A 26,642-nucleotide genomic window follows, 5' to 3' on the forward strand; every position below is an offset into this window, starting at 1 on the left:
TCTGAGGTTGAAACACAGGGATCTCAGGCAGAGCCACTGCTGCAGTATTCAACAAAACACAACTCTTTTCTCAAAATGATCAGGCTGATCATACTGCAGCCCTCTAAAAACCAGGCAGTTATCATCATCACTAGATTATTACCAGAGTTGAAAACTCACATTTTCTTTTATGCATAGTGAGGAACAACTGAGTTTAAATATTTTAATCCACACGCTTTAATCTACAGAGAAATACAGTACAAATAACAAGACAACAAGAAGATGCATTAGGAAATTCAGTAACAGGGTCAATGCTATGAAAAATCTATTTACAAACTTCTATGAAGAATATGGAGCAGGTATTTCTCAACAGACCCTTCTGGGAGCCCAGGTCACAAGAGACAGGCCATGCATGATCCAACTGACTGCAGACAAAACTTTCTTCAGTTTCATTTGGGCTACTGTACAGTACCACCACAGAACCAGCTGGAGTTCTGGGATTACACTGAAGTTACAGCTTCTTACAGACAGAACCTGACCCAAGTGCTCAAATAATACACACCACCCACATGTGTAAACATCACAGTTACAGGATCTGTGGTGGTATCAGCCACTTCAGAAATACTGTTTCAAGCCAATGAGGGTGCAAACCAAGTAGACTTTTCAGAGGCATCGTACAACCTCACTCCCTTGTACATACACAGCATATTAAGAATACACTTCCCAGATTTTATGACTACATATTTTACAGTAATACCACCTTGCCCTCTCGTTTCAGCCTTCCTTCTTTTAAAAAACAAAGGGAAAACAATTTGGGATTTGAAAGCATCACTTTAAGTTAAGAAAAAACTTTTACTTCAAATGTTTATACTAGAGGTTCAATATTACATGGTTTGGGTATTTCTTCACCAGTAAGATCTGTTATGAACATTCAGGTTTGCTCTGCATTTTTGTGTTCCCAGAAGACAGGCAGGAATGATGCAGAAAGCTTCTGCTTATATTAGGGCACTAAGTAATATCTATTTCAAACTGCAACCTAAGGAAACAACTGCTCTGTCAACAGCACAGGGATCACTCCTTCCTTACTGTACTCTGGGAAAACCAAGAAAATACTGAATCCCAGATGTCACCTTTCATGGCTGAAAAAAACCCTAAGATGCTATGAATTCTACTTCTGAATCTATTACTTGCATTTTAAGCTCATTTTTTACCTATTTAGTGCAACTTCAAAATATATGCATAAACATTCAAAGCGAATCCCAAGTCACAGCATCACAGTATTTCCAAGCTAAAGATTTTTTTTTTAAACTGTTAACATGCTGGTATTTTCTTGTAAGTAGCTATTAATAATTTAAACTTACAGATCTTAAAAGTAACATTTTTATAGCATTCTGACTACTAATTACTAAATAGAAATAACTCATACATATTGAAGTAACAAGCTACAAAAATAAAAATTCATTCTCTTTAACTATAAAAATCCTAGAAAGAGAAGATGGCTGGAGGTATGCTAAGGATTACAACAGTTGGTGGCAGACAAAATAGCTTTTGAGGGATGTAAACTTTGAAGATACAAAATGCAAACAACATAAGTTCCCACTTACTCTTAATAAGACTATTTTTATGCTTAAATCTACAGACAAATTGCAACAGAAACAATGCAACAAATTAATTACATATAGTAATGAGTGTATACAGAACAGTAAACAGGTCAGGATTAACAGGAAATAAAGTAAAAATTTGAATACATTCATACTTCTGAACAGTTAAGAGCAGGATCCTCAGCTCACATAAATCAGCATAACAACAGTAGGTTTACTCAAGGCATGTGGCTTTATTCCAACTACAAGTCTCTCCCTGAGATGCCCAAAACCTGAAACTGGGTATTCACCACTCTTAGTGAGATAAAAGAAACTCTGATCAAGGCATGCTTTTAGAGCTGTGACCTAAACAATTAGCTTAATATATTCAAATTGCTAAATGAACAAGTGGTCTGTTGTCTCACTTCTGTGTTCAGTAAACAGCTATCAGATCTCAGAAAAAAAGTCAGAGCATTTCAAAATAACTGGTTCACATTCAACAGGACTGGTTATGCTACTAGTGTTTTTAAATCATAAAATAATCCTGTTACTCCTAACTGACAGGAAAAATCTGTTTTCTTTTCCAAATGGAAGAAAACTGCTAGTAGTCAGGATTTTAGACATTAGAACACATGCAATGATTCCCCAGTGTCCTATCCTCCTACTCATAGCTTAACTAACTAGGTTAAGTGGTTCTCTACCAAAAAGCATTTGTTGCTAAGTTAAAAAAAGTTAGAACTATCACATTATGCTGTTCATAGCTAAGGTACAGTGCTTTAAGTTTTTTTTTTAAAACAGTGAGATACAGTAACCTACAGCAGAAAAGCTGTGAGCTGCAGTGCAACATAATGCAGAACGAGAAGGAATCAGCCAAACTGAAGCCAGAACTTTTAACTATCAGTTCTCACAATGTGGGGAGAGGTTCCTCCCCAGCAGCAAAGAGCAAAAATTTTACTTTCAAACAATTCAGGGGTACTAGGAATGTTGTTCCTTTGAAGTCCCTACTAGTATGTTCCAGGTGTGGTGATGGTGACTGAAAAGCCAGCCCAGGTGGGCTACTGGGTTAAGAATTAGGAAGCCATTCCAATTTTCTTTTCTGACAAGCTGGATGGCATGAGGGATAAAGTGGACAGAAGAGAGAAGCTCACTAACCTGACCTCAGCAGAGCTTTTGATGCTGCCCAATCAACTTTTTTAGCTCAAAGTGAGCCAGCATAAAATGAGCACTTAAATGGCTGAGGGAAGGACTTACCAGTAGTCATAAACACTATCAAGAAAAAACATACAGGGGAAGAAATTCGTGATTTTAATCGGCTGAAATTATCTGGAATAAATTTTTAACTTACTCTTGCTATAAGCATTGCCTCAATAAGATGATTTTCTCCATGTGTGTTCTAGCATGGCAGGATTTTCTTTTGCAACAGGAGAAACACAAATCTTTTCTGAGAGCAAGTATTTAAAACCTCTAAGTACAGTAAATGCTGCTTCAAGTTACTTAGTGCCTAAAAACACCAAGACCTGGGTAAGTAAAAAGCAAACCAATCCTATGAAGGGGCAACATCAAAGGTAACATAAAAAAAAAAGTATCAAGTACATAAATTATACAGCATAGACAGTCTTTACATAATGAACTTGAAATGCAATTCATAACAGTGCTAGTTGACAAAAATATTCAAACTTGAACATAACTCCAACTAATTTGAAAAAGAAATATTGCCATTGCAGTAGAGAAAAACCACAGGTCTACATTTTAAAATATTGCAGTAATAACAAGAGAGATACTTAGAGAAAAATTTAAAAATTAAGTGAATGCCATTCACCTCAGCTGTTTTTGAAGACAAAGAATATAAGTTTGGCTGTCAGACACATTATTTTAAAATTCTAGACAGGGAGAAAAATCCAACATACAGATGGAATTTGAAACAATTTAACACTATTATGAATTGTTAAAGTGAAAACAGAAAGTAGAACAAAGCCTATAACAAAAAGTTACCTGCACATGAAAATACACATCCACAGCCTCTCAGTGTGTGAGGTTTGAGCAAGGCAGGAAGCTCAAAGAAAGGCTCCATGCAAGTTTTTTGTATTAAATGTCACAGGACTGAGAACCCACAGCAAAGAAAATTACTGGAATCTGACCAAGTTTCAGCTAAGATGGTGTTTGCAGCAATAAAACTTAAAAATAAACTTTGTAAATTGACTTTTGAGTGCTTGACAATTGATGTTATTATTCACCCTGTACATTCTACACAAATGCATACAGTATGAAGCCTCCCAGAAGCAACTATTCATCATCTGTTTGAAACATAGCTTTCACTATTTTTCCAATGTTAATCTTGAACAGAACAAAGGAAAATAATTCAGTGCTGGATTATCAGAACCAGCTGCAGAGTACCCTCTTCTGGATTGAGAATGTACTGCAGGATTTTTAGGTTCCACTCTTGTTTTTATCGTAGCTACTTCTACTGGTGCCTTATGCACCCACAACGTACAAAAAGCATGTAACAGTTTTACAGTCACAACACACATATGACAACATTAAGCAGCTACATGAAAAATTAGAAAAGTTCATTTATATCAGCATTAGAATCTGGGAGCCTAATGCTGACATTGGCTGTCTGCAGCTGGACTAAAAACAGTTCCCTAAAAGTAACTCTAAACAGGCATTAACTCAATTTACAACATGCTGGTAAGGAGGACACACTGAAATCAAAGGACAGCTTGGAAACAGCAAGCCTGCCCAACAGATTCTGGTGCTACCACTATGTTTAAAAAGAACTCCTTTTTGTCATGCATATGACAGCTACATATTTTTACAAAAGAAGCATTACCTGATGTCTGACTGGCAGTTGGACACTTCAACCTTATAAAATATTTTCCGTGCCATAAATACAGTTTTACAAGAGGCTTCCCAATACTTACAGTGTCTGCTTTTGCTACCTATCATTTGCTGCTATCACTAACAGCCAGTTTGTGAAACATAACTTCTTCACTTTCACATGCAAGAAAGGGATGATCTGTTCAATACAAACAGAACCATTTACCAGGGGTTGTCCCAGGCAAGTTCCCAACTAGGTGCTACTTTCATTCCTCATTCTCCTTTGCTTCTCCAGAAGCAATGATGGATTTACATTTCCCAAAGACCCTTTAGGACTGGCCTCCTAGCAAGCCCCTGTAAGTGGGAAGCTTTTGCCTGCACAAATGTAGTACAGAAAATCACTGGTGCCCACTCAGGCAGAGCACAAGTGGAGAAGCCAGCTCACCTTCTGTAAAAAATGGGAGACTTTCAAAGACTCAATTATTTTTTTTCTTGCTAGATGCTGGGAGTTCAAAGAGTGAAATTGTTGAACAGCCAAAGGTTCTTAGGCTATAAACAAGCTGAATATAAAACAATTTGAATAATCATCTGAATAACTTCAGGTAAACTCTTTAAACTGTGTTATGAATAGTTTAGATCAAGTAGCCAGTGGTGTAACTTGAGGAAATACTGCTTTTCATAGCACATACCCTGCTTTTCCAGACTCATCACTTGTTTGTAAACAATAGTTACACAAGAACCATAGCACAGAACTCAACTATTTTTAGGACGCTGATGGTTACAAGCTGTTAAAAATACTAATAATTTAACTAGTAAGATTTCTGAAGCTAATACAAATTGAACTTCCTAACTAAGAAAAAAAGGGTAGTGGATTTATCTAACATAGTACACTTTGGGGTATTTTAAACACTTTTTACATAGATTAAACTATTAATTTGTTCTCTATATTTACATACAATTAAATAATTATGATATGTATAAGGCCTATGAATATGGAATTTACAAATGGCTTCTACTTTACTGTTCATTACACACTCCAATCACATTTTTAGGCAGCTATAAATGCCTAAATGATAGGCATTTAATTTCAATGATAATCAGTAGTATTTAAGATCTAGCACATACAGTTTCTGTTATGAATACCATCAAGTTAAAAATGCTCTTAAAGAGAACTACAACTTAAGGTTTAAAAAATACTGACTTTGCCAAGGTTTCAATAAATTATTTTAAAATATAAATAGTTCATTCACTGGTAATGCAAACATTTTACATACTGTTGAAAACCAGTTTCATTTTACAAAACCTAGAAACACAGCCTACTTTACTCAATGTTAGCATAGAGAACTGAAGAAAAAAGACAAAAAAGAAAAACCAACAAAAAAACAAAAGACAAAAAAAAAAAGAGATTGGGGGAGTTCTGACAAAATCAGCAGCATTCAAAGTTCAGACCAAGGCTCTCAACTTCTCTTAGGATCTTGGCTTACATGATACATTCAGCATAAATTCTCTTCCTAATTGGAAGATCATCTTCAGTAACTCAACTGGGCTTAAATTAATTACTTTGTGAAAAATTTTAAACCTCAACTCATAGCTCTGACTCGCTGTAGGCTTAAAATACCTACAAAAGAATAGAAAAAAGGAAGCAGGATTTTACTTCTGTTAACCATAAAAATGTTTTCACCTGAGAAGCTTTTAACCTGAGAAGCTTCAGATATGCCAAACTGAGAGTTTCCATGTAGTGCTGTATCTGTTCTTCACTATCAGGATAGACCACCAATCTTTTTCTCACCCTATATTCATATGGAAAAGAACTTTGAGGTCCAACAGGATCTCTTTGACCCCCTAAGAGACAGAAAACAAATGCTTCTGTGCTCTTTTTCACAATCAAATTATGTACATGAATCCCAGAACTTACAAAATCCTGCAGACTCATCTCTCAACTTCCACAGTTTAGCAGTTAACAGACTGACTTCCTATTGATCATTTTCAGGTGATTATGGAACAAGAACTTTTACAAGCCTTTAAAAAAGACCTCACATTTGCAAATCCTCAGTATTTCTTTAAACCCTTGCTGTAAATAGCTAAAAAAGACAGCTCATGTATCCAAGTTCTCCTCCAGAAAGCCTCCTCAAGAACTAAGATGTTGCTATTTGCAAAAACTAGAATTAGTCTCTTACTGAACTGAAGCAAAGTCAGTCAAAGGATCATTCAGTGCAAGTCATGGTACAATTATTTTAAAGTTTCATCTCGGGTACTTGAGACCTCAGAAGTACTCTATCTGTGGCTTGCAAAGCCACTGAAAAAGGTCACTCACTATCAGAACCTTTCAAGAAACCTTTGGTCCAAAAGCATCTTTCTAGCTAAACACCTTCCCAAGAGCTCCTGGATCCTCTGCTCTCCCATTCAAGCCTCTTAGATATGCACTGCACGAGCATAAGCAGTGCACATCTAAGTGCCCCAAAAAGCATTTGTCCTGTTCAATACAAGAGCTGGCAGCCAAAAGCAGGCTGTCAGAAAACCAGCCCATATCCTCCTTGGTCTGGTTTTCTGTTGTAGAACTGCTCTGGGGGTGAGGGCAAGTGGAAGCAGGCCAAACTCTTTGTTGCTCCCCTTTCCAAGGGTATTAAACCTTTTGCATACTATATTGTGTACGTGCAGAAGATCCAATCCCACAGCAAGGAAGGGCTTCAGCACTTGTCTGTCTCCTGCCATTAGAGTAACTGACTCCTCCAGCTAGAGAGGCTGAGCATCACCACCAATAATAAAAGGCAAAAAGTTGTGGTATTTCAGCTGTGAGAGTTTTCAAGAACACGAAAGAATGGCTTTTTCCTCAGCTCCAGTTCATTCACAACCTTACAGCAGAAATTTTAAGCTGGGTTAGGTGTTCCCCGGGCTTTTCATGAGCTGAAGTTCATTGCTGCATTACACAAAATTCCACAAAATCTACACATCTTCATCTGTCTGCTCTCTGACGTGGTCCTGCTCGGACGTGCTGGAAGCGTCGTCATCGCTCTGTTCCCCCGCGTGGTACAACATCAGTGCGTGTGTCTTGTGAGTGATGGTGACAGTGCAGGGCCCCTGAGCCCAGGGCTCTCCATCCACCTGCATTGGCATCTTTGAGCTCTTCAAGATCAGCTGGTAGTAAACAGAAAACACACGGTCACAGCTGTTCAGAGGAGCTCTGAGGGTACCTTTTACAACCAACACATGCTGCGGGCCAGGGAGAAGTGGTGCGTAACCATAGCAACAGAGCACTGTCAAGTGACATCATTGGTTTTTATTAAGCAAGGGAAATATTTAACTCGACCACAAACTACAACTTAGTGTCAGACAGCTGAGTGCTTGAGATTCTATGCTGTGTATTAAAAAAATATTTAGGGAAACATGTTCATAACCACCACTTACCCTCACTGTATGTGCCTGGCCTAGGCGAACAGGATTTGCCAGTTTCACCTGAATCTGGGCACAGTGGAAAGAACCATGGACACCAACAACTTCCAGAAGCCCATCATCATGTCTGTGAATTAAGAAAGACTATTTTTTGTGATGCTCATGAGCTCTAGAAGATTATTACACAGTCCTTTCATGGCTATTCCTATAAAGAAGAAATTATTCTACACAGGGGTTGAAACTATCCCTTTGTGCTGGAAAACAAGCAACACTTAAGGACAAATGAAGCCATATAAAAATGCAATTGTGGAGGAATATATCAGCTGGTCCACCCTAATTAGCTTCTGGAAATTGTGGCTATATGACCATATATAAATACAGCCACCTATTCCCCTCTTCAGTATTGCTCCAGCCAACTTACTCAAGTATGGATGTCAAATTCTTTGCTTGCTTTCTTACTGTTTCACATTTTAAACTCTAGTAAGACATGTCCTATTATATTCTGAAACAGATATACCTTCAACTTTTTGAAGGCTACTTTTATTTTTAATACCCTCTTCAACACTGTTGCCTGATCATGCCAGACACTTTGAGAAGGTCTTAGAAAACAACCCTGTTGTGTGGGATGCACTTAGTGCAAGTCTCTAACATGAGGAAAACAAAAACCTGAGGCAGCTACTGTCTCAAGTCTGATGTTCAGATAAAGCTGGCTACAGAAGCACAACCTGCTGGGGGGAATTGCTTACCCTGCAAGAATTATTAAACAGAAGAACAAAGATGGACTGTGTACCTTGCCAAGGGGTAAGGCTCATCTCCCATTCCTTCCCAGAGCCTGCAGCCACCTCCCCAGTAGCCAATATTCAGGACAATGATGCCTTCCAGATTGGGCAACTCGATCCTTTCACCATCCAACTCTAGCTTTAGAAGACAAACAGAAGTTAATTACTGTTGCTCCAATTTAGTACTTCAGTATAAGCTATTTTATTCTTGTTATGCATTTAACAGGCTTCCACTTGGAGAAAAACTTTACAAACAGAATGTTTTCTTCTCATTCTTTAAAGAAATGACTTCTAACTCCCAAATAAATCTTAAGATGTAATAAATTTCTGTTAACAGAGAAAAGAAAAAAACCCATCCACTTACATAATTCTCTTGTGCAAAGGCAAATGAAAAAGACATGAATTCCATAAATTAAGCTACAGACAGCAAAAGGAACATGGAGCCATCCTTGTACAAATATCATACAGATGTAAACTGCAAAACATTCCCCCTTTCTTTTCACAAGTTAAATTTTTACAGTCCACTATTTGCCCAGAGAATAAGCAAGTTAAAAAACTTACCTCAACCTTTTTGTTAAGATCTTTACATTCTTGTACTAAGCAGTCTTTGGTTCCATAAAAAAAATAAACAGCCTAAAAAGAAAAACAAACAGTGAAACCAAAAAACACTTAGAAAATGCCAACACATAGTGAGACAATTTGAAATATTCATGTATTGTTACAGTTCTGCAAACCTTACCTAAAATTCATATGCAGCCTAATTGCACATCAGGCATCTAAGCTTTCTTCATGAGGTAAGCTACAACTTGCATTAGAAACTTGCTTTCCACTTTAAAAGTGAACCCACTATGTTTAAAGCAAATGAGACATTCTAAGCAGAAGCTGAACAAACAGCATATTCTGCAAGCAAGCAAGAAAGCAGAGGCAAGGCAGGACACTTGTGAGTAGTTACCCACAGAATTCCCTTCCCAAGAAAATCCCCTTCCCCCTACAAACTCTTGAGATGGCATGAAAAGAAGTAAGGGGGTAAATCAATGGAAAGAAAAAAATAGCCTTCAGTCAGGTCAACAACTACAAGCAGAAAATGTCACTTAACAAACACACCTTATTAATAATTCTGCTGGAAAACAAAGAGGGAGTCTTCTCACGATGAGCATGAAAATTTAAAGCCATGAGAGCATCAGGTCCTATTGAAAAGTAGTTGTTCATTGTGAATACCTGTAAGACAGAACTGCTAGTTATGGTCTTATTAATTACCATTATTAGATTTCAAAGTCACTGTGCTAAATGGGAAGCAGGTAACCAGAAAAGTATGAACATACATGTATCCCATGGAATTTGTATTTATACTTGCAATCCATACCTTTGGTTTCCTTAAGTTGTAGTATCCTTTGTTTGTTACTTGAACCTTCCACCTGAAAAACAACAGCCATTCTTTAGACTCAGGACAGACACACTGTTCTCACTTAGTATCAAAACTGTAGTTTAGAATCTCCTATCTATATGTGGATCAAGATAGAAGATTTACATTTAGTTAAATTATGAAAGAGTTAAGCCTTTTTGAACAATTAAATAAAGACTAATTTTGGACCTCAGTTGTTTAGCAGATCCCTCCAGCAATACTTGTGTTTCTTTAGCTAGGTATCAGCAGAGCTATAGTGGCATTTAGCTATACAGAACTTAGCTTTTCATGTTACTCACCTGTCTAGTTTGATTCCATCTGCCTCCATGACATTTCTTAAGATTTGCTCTACAGGGACTTCTCCAGCATAACCTGCACCCCAGCCCAGTGTATTGGACAGGTCATTACCTGTTCCCAAAGGTAAAATTGCAACTTGTGGAATAAAACGTTCTTGCCCCTAAGATACAGAAACACTGCACATTAGCTCCACCTTCAGCACTCACTTTCTTCCTTTTACCCCCAAACATTCAGATTAGATAAATATCATTCATCTTCATAGCAGCCTAATAGTGCAGAGCAACAGAACTGGCAGTGCTGGTACAGCAGACAGGACACTGAGGTACTTAGCATAGGGATAATGTAAAGAAAAAAATGTTAAAGCATCGTGAGAAGGAAAGAGAATACAAACACAATATGGAAACAAAGCAGAACTAATGCTGAGCAGAGTATTCCTTTCAGGAGACCGATTGTTTAGATCTGTAAGAGGAAGCCTGAACTTCTCATCTGGTTTCATGATGATTTGCTGCTGACTTGCTGCAGCCATGGGTGAGTTATTAACACTGTGACTGCACACACCTCTGGGAAGTGGTAGGAACACTAAGACACAAGGCTGAGAACCATAACAAGCCACCAAAATGCTCTTATAAGACTGAAGTGAGGTCTGAAGCAACATATACACCTCATACTAGAGTAGTTAATCACAGAAAAACTCAAATACTAGAGGAGTCAGTATCTAAGTTTCAGAGGTGCCACATGCACAGACAAATCCAGCTGTTATCAACAGATGGAGATGATAATCACCTCTGCAGCTCACAAAATGACAGAAGCAGGTGGTCAAAATGGCCACTAGCAAAGGTCTTTGCTCTCTTTACCACAGAAGGGTGAACAGTTCCTTCAGACATAAAATGGCCTTTGCAATTCAGCTGTGACAAAGACTTGCAGTATGAGGCACTATGGCTGCTATTTGCTCAAGCAGAGGTTATCAGGTAACCCATATCTCAGTCAAGATAAATGAACAGAGCAAATAACCAACTGCTGATTAAAAAGTTTTGCTGATAATCTCAACAGTATTTTTATAGCTCCAATGGCTCTAATTGAATACTTGGAAACAAAGAACCCAGATTTAATCAATTATATTGGCTCTGAGGGACAATATATTGAGTGTTCAAGACTCATGTTCATGAACCTTTATAGTTACATTTTGTTGCCTTTCTACTTTACCAGTACATAAAAATTCTCAAAGCACCTCAGTTTAACTGTGCATGAAGTTGTAATAATAGCCTTCAGCTACAACACTTCATGTGTTAACAAGAAAGCTGCAGGGTAAGAAATTAAAGACACATAAAAGATAAAAGAAATTTAAACCATAAGACACCTTGATGTAAGATAAGTAGATTTCTTCTTTTTATCACTAAAGAAAAATTGTATTAGGTAAAGCACTAATGCCCTAGTAATTATTCTTCATTTTCTCAGGAGTTCTTAGTAGTACCCAGTAAATTGGAATATATTCCATTTCAAACAAACATACAGCTTAATTTTTCCTTCTCTACTTGTCATTAATGGGTTAGGCTGAAGACTGGCAGATTCTTTAGAATATATAAGAAGCAAAGGCAAATTGCTGCATTCATTTATGCACTGGCAATACAGGCAGCATAGCAGCAAAATTATGAGACTGTTATAAAGAGTATGTTGGGAGAATCAAGTAATCAGAACACATCAGCCATTATTAGTGATGCCATTCATGACAAAATAGATCTGTTTATACAATGAGGAAAGAACAATACATAAAATTTTCTGCAATTTGTTCTCGTTCTGCAGAAAATAATTATTTAAAATATCATTTAAAATCTAAAACTCTCATACTTTCCCTGAACTACAGGGGACTCATAACAAGATGCATCCCCCCCCACACCTCAACATAAGCAATTCTGCTTATCAGCAAGATCAAAATAATAAATGCAGGCAAGAGATTAGGTGAATGGAGCTCTTCAGCAGCTTCAAAACTCATTTCTCCATAAAATATCTTTGAATGCAAACCACAATACCTTTATCTTCATTTCATCAATTGCATCCAGGACCCAGCCTACTGTGCCATCCCCACCACAGACAAGAACCCTGACAGCACTGCAAGGCAGCAAGGTACAGAGTTGGAGTGCTTTAGCTGGTGCAATTTTGCTTAGATCAAAAACCTAGGAGACAGGAAAATAAAAGAGTTCTGTAGCTTCACAGAACACTACCCGGGGATTTGTCTCACAAGTTCATTCTAATACTAAACAAAGATTCTCCAGTTACAATGTTACATTAGCAAACAAGCTGTCTTGACTTTTGAGAGCAGGATTTGTTTTCCCAAATTGACAATAGAGCTCCAGCTGCTTCACTAAGAATTAATAATTAATTAATAAACTGAGCTGAGGGTCCTAAGGAAAGTTTAACTAGATACATTGTGATGAATTCTGTAAAGATGAAAGACTTCAGATAAAAGGTATTTTTAAATACTCAGCATACAAAGAGGTTCTTTGAAGCCTTAACTGGGATGCAGTTAAAACAAACACATAGTGATTCCCATTAGGCAGTACTCTAAGGCTGGGTTTTGAACTTTAAAGGAAGAATATTAAGGTGCAGCCAGGAAATCCAAGGAACAACTGCCTTACGTCAGCATCCTGTGCCATGCCACTGGATTTTAAGGGGATCATGACAAGAAAAAGCAGCAACTGTAAACACTGACATTGTCACAAGTGAAGTGAGGATTTAAACAAATACAGGTTTCAAATTAAGCAAATCTAAATGGTTCCTTTTCTAAAAATTGTAGGCTGTTTCAAGAGTCAGATACTCAACAGAATTAGTGCATGTATTACTAAAAGAGAAAACTGGACCATAAGAAACACGAGGGTGGGAGAAGCCTCTGCATTTCTGGTCTCTTTCTGAAAACTATTCTTTCTCAACAACCCAAGTACATGAATTTGTTTCCTTTACTGATCTTCCACAGGATTCTACTGCAAGCAAACTGATGTTCATTCTAATTTGAACTTTTACTTTATTATAATGGCTTTTCACTGTAAATACCTGAACAGGGTTCAGCAGACTTTTGAATTCTCCTAGTAAAGTTTCACCCATGTTGTTTCCACTGCGAGTATTAGCCAGGACAATCACTGGCATCCAGTGTTTTCTGCAGTAAGGTACTACCTGGAAAAAGGTAACACTGATCAGTAAAACAAATACTGTATGTTTGAAAACATTTAAAGCCTTGCTCCAAAACCATTCAAAAATCAGTCAAAATAGAAACAAATACTTCTGACACACCAAGGTTGAAGATTCCTCCTCTACAGTGTCTAGGACAACAAATACTACAATGTTATGAACACAGGAGTAGAAAAGTCACAAAACATTTAAGAAAGTGAGATGCCAAACCTCATTGGTGTTTTGGAATAAGAAAATACAATTGTCTGCTCATGCTTCAACCACCACATGAATAAAATAACACACAACTCCAAATTAACACTGTGAGCACTTTATATATTGAAACAGTTACTTGATAGCTATTAACCTGATAATCCACCAAGTTCAACTTTTAATGTAATGGGTTTACTGTTGTTGTTGGTTCTTTAAAATACTACAAAAACAAGAGCAGTAAATATTTACCTTTTCACAACTGTTTCTTTTTTCCTTGCGCATCTGGTTGATTGTAGACAAATAGTATGGTGGAATAATTAAGTCTCTGAATTCTCCAAATGTACACTCCTCAGTCTTTAAACAATCCATCATGCATTCATCATGTACAGTGTACTGACACCACACACATCTGGAAAAAAAGTCCAAAAAACATGAAGAAAAATCCTAGACCAACAGGCGCATTGATTTTGCTCATTATTTCAGAAAAGTACTTATGTTTACATGCACCATTATAAGTAATATTTTAAGCATGTGAGAGAGAAAACCATGCATTCCCTGGAAGTTTACATGACTAAGTAGTAGCTATAGAAAATTCCATAACCTGATCGTGTGCTTTTAAGTCTGGAAAAGTATTTGAATTCTGTGGAAAAAAAATCCTCTGCCATTTAAAATTAATTCTATTATTTTTAATTAAAAAAACCAAACAGGTGCTGAAAATATCCTCTTGCATTGTCTGCAATACAGTTACACTGAAAGCTTGTATGAGAAACTGAACTTCTGCCCACCCTTAAAGAGCACAGATAAAGCACTAGAGTTCACTAGTGTTACTGATAACATAAATACATTTCTTAAGATTGAGAATACCTCTAAGTCTGAAACCTAAAAGGTTAAACAGTACTGTGCAAGGCTCATGGGATTTTGTTATGCAAAACAGCTTTTTGACCTATTCTAAAATGGAAAATGGACCAGAACAAGAGGAAACACTGCAAGACCTCCTGTCAGCCTCTGCGGAATGTTAATCCCTGTTTGCTTCATCCAAAGCCTTGGTTTAATCAGCTGTAAAATCTATTTTTGGAGTCCTTCTGCCTAATCCAGTACATAACGAGAGTAGCAATGATGCTTGCCCTGCACTGTGACTTCTTTTTCCCTTCTTCCTTTCCCCTTTGCCTCCAAAATCCTCTCCTACACACTCTAAAGGTTTTGTTTCTAGCACTAAGTTCATTTACACTGTAATTCCACTTACTTAACCAAGCAATTACACAGTATCACACAGAAGCAAAGCAAAAGCTGGCAGAAATACATGCTGGAAAGATGACATCCTTTATGCAAGCTGAAGTAACACACTGTATCCAGGACTCTGTGATTTCTTTCTGTGATTCTAGGTGGATCACTAGCACTATATTTTAGCATAAAATGCCATGATATGTCATGCTGACAACTCTGCAAGCAGCCTTACTGATGACAGTGCAAACCCATTCAACAGTTCCTTGAAATTTTTATCACTCTTACCACAAACAACAGATTATAACTGCTTTTAAAACATCCCATTAGCTTTTTTTGAGTGCCCTTAAAAATGATCAATGTAAAACAGCTATTGGATATTTGTTCTCACTGCACTGAGCAGATGCCCATTTTTCAGAGATGCAGACATATTTTGGCACTCTAAATTATGAGCTGTGTCATCCAAATTGCTCTGACTACCCACTGTACAAATGACAAGTCCATTAGAACCTTCTTAAGGTCATCCTCTAAAATATGAACTGTCTTGGACATAGAGAGCCTTTTATATGCAATTACACAGTAGCCAGCAGATCATGCTAAAGTGCTGCAATTGAGAGAACACGAGATGCAATGCCTTCCTCTTAATCTATGACTCAGATTAACCACAAGCATCCGTTTTCATTTTAGACTCTTTGAAGCAGTTTTTTTAACAGGGTTTCATGTTCGATTCGCACACAACCTCCTCGGGGGTGACGTGTTCCAATAAACCTGTGGAAAACCCACTTCTGACAGGGTGTCACACTTTCTCATCCCCAAACCACATTCCCTGGCAGTACCTGTAGTCGCAGAGCTTGGGCTGTGTGCCGCACTGTTGTTTGCAGATCATACAGCAGCTGCAGAGCGGGACGTTGCCTCTGATCCAGTGGTGTGGCAGAGAGCTGGGGGCTCCACCACTGCTCCTCATCATGATTTCCTTGCAGAGGAAGAGCTGGTCGGCTTTCTTCAGGCATCCTTCGCTGACCCGCAGCCCGCAGCAGTTGCAGAAAGCTCCCTGAAGGATGTGCTGAGCACACACGCAGCAGTAGGAGGGTTGGCCGAAGAGGTCCGTGTAGCGCCAGTCGTGTTTGCTCTTGCGAAAGATGTCTCGGATTAAGAGCTGCCGGCGGGACCGCTGGAAGCTGCACCACAGGGTGATCAGCACCGGCAGCAGCACCGAGCACAGAGTCCAAAACACCAAACTCCAGTCTGCGACGACCGAGATGGAGCTGCCGCGCCTGCTCTCCGTGCCCCCCATCCCTCAGCACCTCGGCCTCCCCGCCTAACCCCTCACACGGCTGGGCAGGACGGCAAGGAGAGACCGGCAACGGCCTCCTCGTTCCAGGACCCAACGCGCAGCTTCAGGAAACATCTTTTAATCCCTTCTTAGGGCTAAGTGACGATTTCCCCCCGCGTCCGACCCAACGGCCGACAGACGGACCTGGGTGCTGCCCAGGGGCTCCTCCTCCTCCGCCGCCTGCCCGGGCCCAGCGCAATGCCGGCCGGTGTCCGGCCTCCCCCCGCCTCGGCCTCTCTCCCGATCGCTTTCCCGGGAAGGAGCCTCCACACGGGCCCGTCTGCCCGCAAAACTCCCGCTTCCACCCGGGCCCCTCTGCCTGTGCGGGAACCGGCACCGCGCAGAGGCCCCCGGCCCCTCACCCAGCCTCCCCTCAGCCACCGCACTCCCGCGCTGGGGGATGCCGCTGCCGTCCCTCCCGGAGGGGCTCAGGGGCTCCCGCCGGGGCTCCCCGCGGGCGCTGCCGCCTGAGCCGGGCCCAAGGGCGGGAAGAGGCGAGCGGCGACCCGCGGGATGCGGCGGAAGCGGAAGCGGCGGTTGCCAGGAGACGGGCAGCGCCCGGAAGCGGCCGGGCCTGTCACGGGGTTGTCACCGGTTTATCGCGACTCCGGGTTTATCGCCTCCCGCGACGGTACGCGGCAGGGCGACCCAACATCATCTCCTGCGGGACACAGGGCAGCAGAAACAAAAAGAAGGACCTTGGAGGAGGCGGCGGCTGACCCGGGTTCGGGCTAAATCATCATCATGTTTGTTCCACTAGTGCCCCAGCCATAAATACTTTCCCCCCCCATAATTTCGTTCTGTCCTTATTATGTTTCCCCTGTAGCAGTTCTAAAAATAAGCAGTTGCTGCTATTGGAAACTACAGATTTTTTGCACTTTCAAAACAGGATCTTGAGCAACACGTAAATCCACATAGTAGCCATAACATTGGCATTTCTGGCTCTCGGTATCTTAAAACATGTGCTGAAAAATGCAAACGCTCCACAGTTTGACAGTCCTCAGGTTTCCAAGAACAGTCCCCTGATGGGACATCAGAACTCCAGACTGTCCAACCCCAGACCTGCTTCACTTCCATCCCCTGCTCCATTCCCGGCATCTCACACCTACAGCACTCTCTGTTTCAGCTCATGGCTCTGCCAGATTTTATTAAGTCCATGGCTAATTGTGGGAGCGGTCAAACTTCTCCAGCCCGGGCAAGGACACCCCAAAGGTGCCCACCCGAGGGGCACCCATGGACTCCCCCTCCTCCGACCTGCGGTTTGACCCCTTGAACCTTTTCATAACTTCACATTTCTGAGCCCTGCAGCTCTCTGCCAGATTTCAAGGCAATTGCCCGACTTGTGCAGAGAGAGGAAACACCACACCACTTCTGTAGGGAAAAAAAGGGCACAAATGAAGAGACCTGCTCAGAGCCAGGCTGGAAAAACCCCTGGTGAGCTCCTGTGGGGCAGGAGGGAGAGGGGTGGAGGGGAAATGCTAATTCATTCCCTTCCCTCAGAGGGGAAATGCAAATTTTGTCCCTTGTGTGAGGGTCACTGAGGATTTCCAACTCCTTACTTCCCCAGTGTCTTATTCAAACAGACAATTACCTTCCTACAAACTGATGGTGCTGGTGCTGCTTGGGAGAGTCCAGACAGACACAATTTCCAAGGCAGAAACTACATGTTTGCAATTACAGCAGTCACCAGACACTCCTAATTCACTCTGTATTTACTACTAAGGCCCTTTATAATAATAATTTAAATTTTTTTTAACTACATTGTCCTAAAAAGAGAAGTATTATGTGAGTTTTCACTTGTATAATTCTATTAATCTGATAAAAAAGTCCCTGCTTTGTTTTTCAGCAGTGATAATTTGGCTTTGCTAGAGTTAATCCACCTTCAGGTGTACTCCTGTGCTGGAGTACAGTTTTTGACAAAGGGCCCCTTTTCAGCTGCCTTTGAGATTAGCATTAAGGAATTGGCAATTGTTTCTTTTAAAAAACAATTGCTTATTTTAGGCACCCAAAACCCATTGCTTACTATGCTGGATTTAAGCTCTTGTTTTGTTTTCACAAAATCAAAATATCCAGTGTAACTCTGAAGTGGAAAAATGGTCCTCTGTTTTCTTTCCCTCAGGAGCAGAGTTATGCTGAGAATGTGTGGGCAGATAATAGCCATATTCAAAACTTCAGGCCAGATGTCTTCAAAATCATACTATCACTCAAATTAAAGCAAAAACAAACATTTGTGACTGACGTAGCTACTTCAAATAGGCTGATGCCTCAGCCTACGTTACTCATTTTGGAACAGACTGAGAGAAAGCAGAGTCAGAATGAAGAAGTTAGTTGTGGTTGTCTTCTTTTTGGTCCTCATGGCCACTTTCACAGGTATGAGTTTATATAAAACAAACTTGCCTATGTAAGTAGAGCTGCAGAGCACATGATAATAGTATTAGTTTGCCAGCCTTGCATTTTGTTATCTTCATATTTCATTTTTAATACTTAACTAATTTTATATTGCAGGCTTTCCATTATTTGATTTTTAACAATCATGCTACTGTATTACCTGTTTTACCCTCTGCATTGCCACACTGTAGGAATTTATTCTAAACCAAAAAAGCTTTATTGTATGTACTAATTATTTTGATATTATTTTACCAATGTCCTGCAAGCTAAATGCTCAATGCAATCTCTTCTTTGCAACAAAAATCTAACTCATTACTTTGACAAATAATCTTAAGAAGTAAAGCAACACAGAAAGAGCAAAGAATTGAGAGTTATTAACATCAGTGGTTAGATGGTGCTATAATATTTTCTCATTTTAGAGGGTAACATGAATACGTAGGGTTTACTTCATACCAGTAGAACTATAGAAAGCACAAATATAAAAATGGTTTAAAATTCCACTCATATCTCCTGGAATGCAGTATCTCTTGGGAAAGGGCTGTAATGAAAGAACACGTTGTATATAGACAAAAATCAGGTTTGGAGACATTTCATTTTACAACTGACAGATAAAATACTAACTTTTTTGTAATTTCAGAACTAATTTCTGTTTTGCTGTCTTTAGATGGTTCACCAATTTTGGCTGAAAAAGAAGCCAAACAAATTCTGAGAACTCGTCGTGAAGAGAGACAGAGAAAAGCTGGTTTCCCTGATGAGCCAATGAGGGTGATTTATGATATTTAATATTAAATTACATTACCTAACCCCCCCAAAACAAAACCAACCCACCAAAAAACCAAAACCATTTGTTCTTAGTAATAAATTTCTACAGTAATACATTATGAACATCATCCTTCCAAGCAGCTGAGTTCTTCCTTGAAATATTAATAAAACCTCTCTCCATCCCTTCAGCTACTGTTAAAGAGCATTCTGCAGGAGCTGAATATTGCTCAGGAAACGTATTGCTTGCAGAATGTGGAAATTATTTATCATGGTTCAAAAATGCCGATTAAATTATTGAGAAGAAAGTGGCTTTTCATTATAGAAACGTGGATTTCATCAGGTTGTTCCTGAAAAACTAAATAACAGGAAATGTCTTCTGCTTACAGTACATTCTGCACTCGAGGCAGAAAGGAGACGTAGGTGTCAGTGGTCGGTGTGGAGATTGAGGTAGCTCTGAATCAGCTTCTAAAATCACTTACTTTCATTCATTTCTTTATAAATGCTACAGATAGGATGGTTTGGTTTGATATTGGAGAAGTTTTTAGTTACTGGCTTAATGCAGGAGCATTGTTTTTGCACGCAGCAGTTACATTTAGTTATTTTTAAACCATATTCCAACAACAAAAAAATTAAGGAGCCTTCTGTTTTACGTCCTTGGACAAGACGTGGCAGAGTTTTGCACTTCTCAAGAGGTACTTGAGTTATTTTGAAATTACTGCTTATTTCTTTCCAAAGTGAATAAACTGTGCTAAAATTACATGGTTCTGAAGAGGCAAAACCCACAGAAGCTGGAATACACACAATAGGTCCTGCACGTATGACAAATCCAAGATGTTGAGTTTACCAGGAGATGTGCCCTGCTGGGCTGTGGAGACAGACAGTGCTTTTCCAAAGAATCCACCTGGCTGTCCTGGGTGGCTGGCCAGACACCACTCCTGAGGTACACACACATCAAACTGTCACGAGAACATTGCACCAGGCTTGGCAACAACCTCCTACCATGGAGACCAAACAACAGAGCCAAAAACCAGAAGGCATCACTGCTGCCCACAACATTCAGGATTTCTAAGCTGTTGTTAAACGAGCCTTGTAGTTTTTGAAAACTTCTGGGAATGCAGCTCCCATCTATGTTTATGCTTAATATCCCACCACAATTACATGTCATGTAGGGAATATTACATATATTAAATAAAAAGTTGGATTGAGTTAAATCCTGTATTGCAGGAAGTTACAGACCTGCCTCTGACACTGTGTCATATGGTTTAGTTTCAGGTGGTTCTGTAAGGAGCACGAGTTGGACTCAATGATCCTTACAGGTCCCTTCCAACTCAAGATACCAGTTCTATGGTTCTGTCATTCTGGAGGGGGGCACAGAAGGAGCTGGGGATAGAGAAATGTTTCACTGCTGACTTCTGCTGCTCTGTACTGTCACTTGCCATCCATCCTACCACCAGTAGTAGCAAATAGAAAAATTCCAACTGTCTTCTAATTTTTTTTTTAAACAGCAATGCTGGCTTTAGCATTGTTTCTTTTAAAACACAAATATTTATTTTTCTCAATGTCAAGGCTTTCAGTAGAAAAGGCAATCCCTGCCCATAAAAAGAATATTATCCCCCTCAGCCATGAGGAACATGGAGATTTTCCCTTGTGAATGATGGTGCAGAGCTGCTGTATCCCTGTGCACAGCTCTGACATGGGCTGGAGGAGAAAACCTGATTTTGTATGGATTCTTTGTAGCAGAATGAAATGAATGCTGGGATGAACCCACCTCTGTTCACTATTTCAAGCAAAAACTGTTTGTACTAGGCCAGATCATGCTGAGCTGGGGAATTTAATTTGCAATTCTTTGTGACACTGTTTGACTTCCTCAGTGCTGTTTCAGTCCAAAAGCCTGTTCAGTTACAGGCAGCAAGATCTGCCACCCTTGATTATTTTAAAAATGTCATTTATATTACCAGCACATTTGAATTTTACTATGACTGAGACTCTGCTTTACATCAGGTGGTATCCTCTCAGTCAGACAGCTCTGTTCCCCACAGGTTCACAGCAGGATTTGTTCCAAGTCTCCCTGTGCTGAGAGGACAGAAAGCACAGCAAAAGGCAGGATACTGATGCTTCCTGCTGGCACCCAGCATACCAACCCTCTGGTCAGCACAAAGAGCACAGAACCAGATGACAGTGGAAATACTTGGCCAGTGCAAAAGGTTTATGCTACAGCTTCCAGTCCTACAGTGCCTACTGTGCAAAGCTATGGGGGTGTATTTTGAAAAGAAGTAGCCAGTGTTCACAAAGCTTATGAGCTCACATGCACTGAGACTGTAATTTTTTAAAAGTAGATTTCATCCCTGATAGAAGCCAAGCTTTTGATACTCAGCTCACTTCATAAGTTACATCAAAAAACCTGTAAATGAGTATGTGAAATTCACATTATTCTATGTATCACAGAAAGACCAATCAGCTTTGATGCATGGCACTACTGGAATCCTTCAGAGCCCTGCCATATGATCCTCTAAGGGGTTAATGTTTTATAAACATCAGGAATCAGTTTTCAAAAAGGGCTACAACAGACTTAGCTATGAGAATCTTTCTGTACACTCAGAACCAACAGAAGCTTCTGTCTCAATACGAAAATAAGAAAAGTGCATCCAGAATTCCTGATTTATGGATATTGTAAAATTCTTACTCAACACTTACTCTCTGGATGATAATATCATTCTTTAAATATTGCTAAGTTGGGTCAGGCTGACTAGCACCACTGTTGCACTATATTTGATAACTTTAAGGGGTAAATTAATTGCTGTTACATAAGCTGTAGAATTTTGCTGGTTCACTGGGCTGACATTAGACTTGAGTGATTACATAATTAAATTCCTTTTTCTGTTCTTTAAATAGGAGCATATGCTTTACCTCCAGCGCTGGGAGCAGAGATCAGAAGAACAATTCCTTGAACACTGGTTGAATCCACACTGCTTACCACACTGCAACAGGGATTTAGTGCATCCAATCTAATGGTTTTGCCTACCCTCCAATTGGTATAAATATTTCTTTCACTGTGTGTATTTGTTTCTTCGTATTAAAAGGCCACAAACTGGAAGAGGAGAGAATAACCACTAGCTGGAGGAAATACCTGGAGCTGAAAAGTGTCTGGCAACAGAGCAGTGGTAGGGAACATAAATGTCTCAGGCATCAGCTGTGGCACTACAGTTCTGTTCATGTTAATAAAACATTTGGTTATGCATTACTCTGACATAAGGATACAAGTTGGTGACTGCACAACATTCTATTAATGTTGCTTCAGATTGCTCCTGTTTCCTTCTGTCTGTTTGTGCTCCTTTGTCAACTTGTACATGCTCAGGACTAAAGGCACAGTTGTCACCCTTGAGCTATTTAAGATGCAGTCTGACCTGCTAGCAGCTGAGCCTGTTCTGCAGTAGCTCAGCTGTAATAATTTGCTAGCTGCTGATTTTTCTAATTGAATTCATTATTTGTGCACACCCTGGCATGCATTAGCACAGAACATTTTCACAGAACTTGCATGGATTATTAGTTCTGTTTATAATATTCAGCAGTTTAATAGCATCATTTGCTTTGTTGCCTGTTTATCATATGCATCATAGAGCTCAGAAAGGAGGTACTGCTCATGCCAATTGGTGACAAGATGGCACATCCCAAAAATATTCCATGAACATGTGTGTGACATGGTCCATTTCCCTTGTGTGTTTTGATGTAATTCTATCAACTTATAAGTACATTAAAAAGAACATGAGATGTTGGGGTAAGGAATGTACAGGATTGTAAAATAGATGTAAATTAATCATGAACTCTTCCCATTCCCCAATAACCATTTGTAATGCCCCTGCCAAAATGAAGATACACCAACATCTGCATATTTTTCTAACAGGATAAGCCTTTCTGCTTCCATTCTTTAAACAGAAATGAAATCTGTCAACTGGGATAAATTTGGAGCATCACCATAATAGTGATGTTGTATCATTCACAGTTAACTTTTCAAGATCAAAATTGCTGGTTTAGCTCCATGCTTTCTAAAGCATTTAAGAACTAGAATACAGAGATGGTGGGTGGCAGGGCTGATCTGTTTCAAAAAATAGACAGTTCATCTTCTTAAAACTCTGCTAGGCATCTATTTGTACTTGTATGTATCTAAATCTTTGAAAATCTTGATGCTGGGGTAGAATTCAATGGAGCTATGCTAATCTGTAATAAGCCAAAGATCTGAAACTTAGTTAAAAACAAAACATTAAATTCCCAAGCTTTAGCCCTAGAAGGCAAGTTGGCAATTTTCAAAAAAAATCTTCCAGCTGAGACACAGCTGAAAGCTGGCACACTTCTATGTTGCTCACAGGCTACTGTGAAGAATTAATGTTGGAAAAGTGCTTAAATTATTTGAAGCCTTTTGTATGTTATTAGTATGGCCACTGTCATTATGGGCTCTAATTACACTTTTTTTTTTTTTTTTTTTTTTCCCTGTTTTCCTGCAGATCTCTTCAAGAGTACTGAAAAGAATACATATTATCATTGTGTTAAGGAGAACAAGATTATTCCTGCATTGGCTACATGCTCATTGTAGAGCTGAACCTCTGTGCAATACAGTGCAATCCTAGTTATGCAACCAAACTTCTAACTATAAATGCCTAGATGTTAGAGGCCTCTGGATTTTCTACCAGTAAGGATTGCATGAATAAATCAAGGGTTTACCCCAGTTTCTGAGTTATGGGGCAAGAATAAATCACTAACTGGTCCTGGACTATATACATTTTTATTGCACAGCTTTAGACTGTGTGAAAAAAAAGAAACTTAGAGGGAGAGGTCCACAGAGAGCCATTACTTAGTTTTCTAGGTTAAATAACAATATTGTATGAAGACATAGCATTTATGCAACACTAATCTATGTTTAATTGCCTGATAAGTATTTTATGTATTGTTTCATAATAAAAGTTTAATTCAAATTTGCAGTTGATTTAGATACCTTAGTCTCTCATGCTACTTGCTAACAAAAATCACTGGAAATGAGGTTCAGTATTGCAAAGTGCTAAGGAAACAGCAGTAAACTTTGTAGGATCAACAGCTGGGATAAAAAATGGTGTGGGCTAATCATTTTGTAGTCTTTCTGCCCAACTTTTATCTTTACTTTACTATTCAGCCAGGTCAAGGACATGTATCCAGCCACCCTTTTTTTGCCTTCATGCTTTTTTAACTTATGCCTTAATTTAGAATACCTCGTACAGTCACATGGTAACTTTAGGAAGTCTGCAAAACTATATGAAAAATGTCTTGATGGCTCTTGCACGACTGTTAAGATCTGTAATGGCAATAGAATTACCTTTGAATTACCTTTGAAATTTCAGAGATCTTCACTGCAGTTACACGAAGGCTGAGGAGTGTTAGCAAAATAAAACACAACTTTATGAAGATATGTAAGCTAATTACTGCTGAAATAGATCAACAGTCCTTCTCATATACTTTCCTTCCAGTAAAGGAGCTCTACTAGATAACTCCAAGGAAATAATTTAAATCTCAAAGCATCAAAGGCTTGCTTTCCTCCACTGTCAAGATGAAATCATAGATTAAATCTGGGAGTGTAAAAAAGTATAATCAGGCTCCTATTGTGTGCTTCATTCATAATACTCTCCATATAAAGATCTCAATTAGCATATCTCCATTGAAGTTAAAGTCATTAGGTGAAATCCTGGCTCCATTTCTTCTCACCCAGTGAAAAATTAATGGTGATGCCAATTATGCCAACTGTCACTCAGTGAAAGTCAATCCAAGTACTTCTCTGTAATAAAAGAGCTCCCATCTAGTTATGCTCAGCCATGAGTTAGATAACCAGTAAGCAGTAGCCTCTTGGTCTACCTCAGTAACACTGAGCTAATCCTAAAGTAACAAGTGGAATAGAAACTATTTATTGTTTTTAAATTTGCTTTTCTACCTTAGGGTTGAAGGATCTCATATAGCTATCTCCAAAGAAAAGTTAAGGCTAATTTTATCTAATTTACAAAGAGGAAATTAGAAACATAGAAAGGCAAAGTGCTTCTAGGTGCCTATTTCATGCTCTCTCCCACTTCATAATGGAACAGAAAATTATGAGGGTAAAGAAAAACCTAAACTGAAGCCTATCAGTGCCTCTGTAACCCTGTGATCATGAAGAACACAGCCAAGATATTTCCTTTTATGACATCCAGCTCTTCTGCCAGATTTCAGAAGCCAAGTCCTCTGTTCATACAAATTAATTTGGGCCTTGCAAGTAAACAGAGAAACACCCTTCAGCCTACCTGAAAGACAGCCAAAGAGCAGCCCATCACAGCACAGCAGATTTCCAGAAATTTGCTCAGCATTGGCAAACACTGAAACCTAAAGAGAGAAGGAAGTCATGAGTGTGACTGCTTCAGACCATTGCCATGGATGTAGCAACCCCTTTTATACATTTTTCTATGTCCATGAAATATATACAGTGTTTTACATGTAATCCAGTAGACTAATAAAATAATAGGATCTTACAGTTAGGTATAAAAAACCACAAACATTTATTATGAATTAGCAGTGAAAAATCTCATTTAGCATGAAAGGTTAACATTGCATAAACATTATACTTAGTTATAGATACAGAAATTATGTAATTAAGCTTTCTACAGAGGCCTTCAGTGTGGCTGCTCTATTGTCTTTTTATTCTTTTCCTTTACACAAATCTTTCCTTCATCGAAAGGGCTTTTTTTCCTCCAAAGGCCTGCTTTAAGTAAACTAAATCTGAAGTAGATTGAGTGTGTTCAAGGACTATATGGAGTTTTATTTTTGTCCATGTCTAAAATTTTAGGGGAAAATGCTTGATGTTTATACACACATACAAATCATTAGCTTTCCTACGGGGTGAAGATTTATTATAATCTATATAATTAGATTATAAGTAATTAGAATATGGATGTGAAAGCCATGAAAGGGCTTAATACACAGAAAACAGGAATAACAAGCGTTCTGAAAGTTGTTCACTGGAGATGGGCAAGCTGGCAGAGCAGCTCATTTCCAATGAGCTTTTTTTCCAGAAAAGGGTATAACAGATGAGAAAATCCTTCATCGATGAAAAATATAAACAGATCATCAGCTTTAATCCCTGCCTTCTTTTCCAGCCCCTGTCTGAGCCCTGTCCCACCCGCCAGCTCCCCGCTAGGTGCCACTGTTCCTGCGCGGAGCCGCCAGCGCAGCCCTCAATGCCCCTTTGACTCAGAATCCTGCACCCCTGCTCCCCTCCTCGTTTTTTCACTCCAGTTCTTAAAATATCCAGCTCAGATGACAGAAATAAGACAAGT

At 39.3% G+C, this 26,642-nt stretch overlaps 2 protein-coding genes across 2 annotated transcripts; one reads left to right on the forward strand and one right to left on the reverse strand.

Annotated features, from left to right (window-relative positions):
* Window positions 1-188: 188 nt before the first annotated feature.
* On the reverse strand, window positions 189-17,257 carry DGKE (diacylglycerol kinase epsilon). The gene is made up of 11 exons (XM_071764527.1): window positions 15,674-17,257; window positions 13,866-14,025; window positions 13,290-13,409; window positions 12,272-12,415; window positions 10,247-10,404; window positions 9,909-9,960; window positions 9,650-9,763; window positions 9,107-9,178; window positions 8,557-8,684; window positions 7,782-7,893; window positions 189-7,511 (listed from the first exon to the last, which is right to left on the reverse strand). Exons 1-11 carry the CDS (start codon window positions 16,129-16,131, stop codon window positions 7,320-7,322), a joined length of 1,710 nt encoding a protein of 569 aa, XP_071620628.1. The 5' UTR covers window positions 16,132-17,257; the 3' UTR covers window positions 189-7,319.
* A 441-nt stretch (window positions 17,258-17,698) lies between these two features.
* Window positions 17,699-24,291, forward strand: C20H17orf67 (chromosome 20 C17orf67 homolog). Its single transcript, XM_071764533.1, has 3 exons — window positions 17,699-18,540; window positions 19,223-19,323; window positions 22,213-24,291. Exons 1-3 carry the CDS (start codon window positions 18,486-18,488, stop codon window positions 22,327-22,329), a joined length of 273 nt encoding a protein of 90 aa, XP_071620634.1. The 5' UTR covers window positions 17,699-18,485; the 3' UTR covers window positions 22,330-24,291.
* Window positions 24,292-26,642: the final 2,351 nt, after the last annotated feature.

The sequence above is a fragment of the Heliangelus exortis genome, chromosome 20, assembly GCF_036169615.1.
Source record: "Heliangelus exortis chromosome 20, bHelExo1.hap1, whole genome shotgun sequence".
In the NCBI taxonomy this organism is placed as follows: Eukaryota; Metazoa; Chordata; class Aves; order Apodiformes; family Trochilidae; genus Heliangelus; species Heliangelus exortis.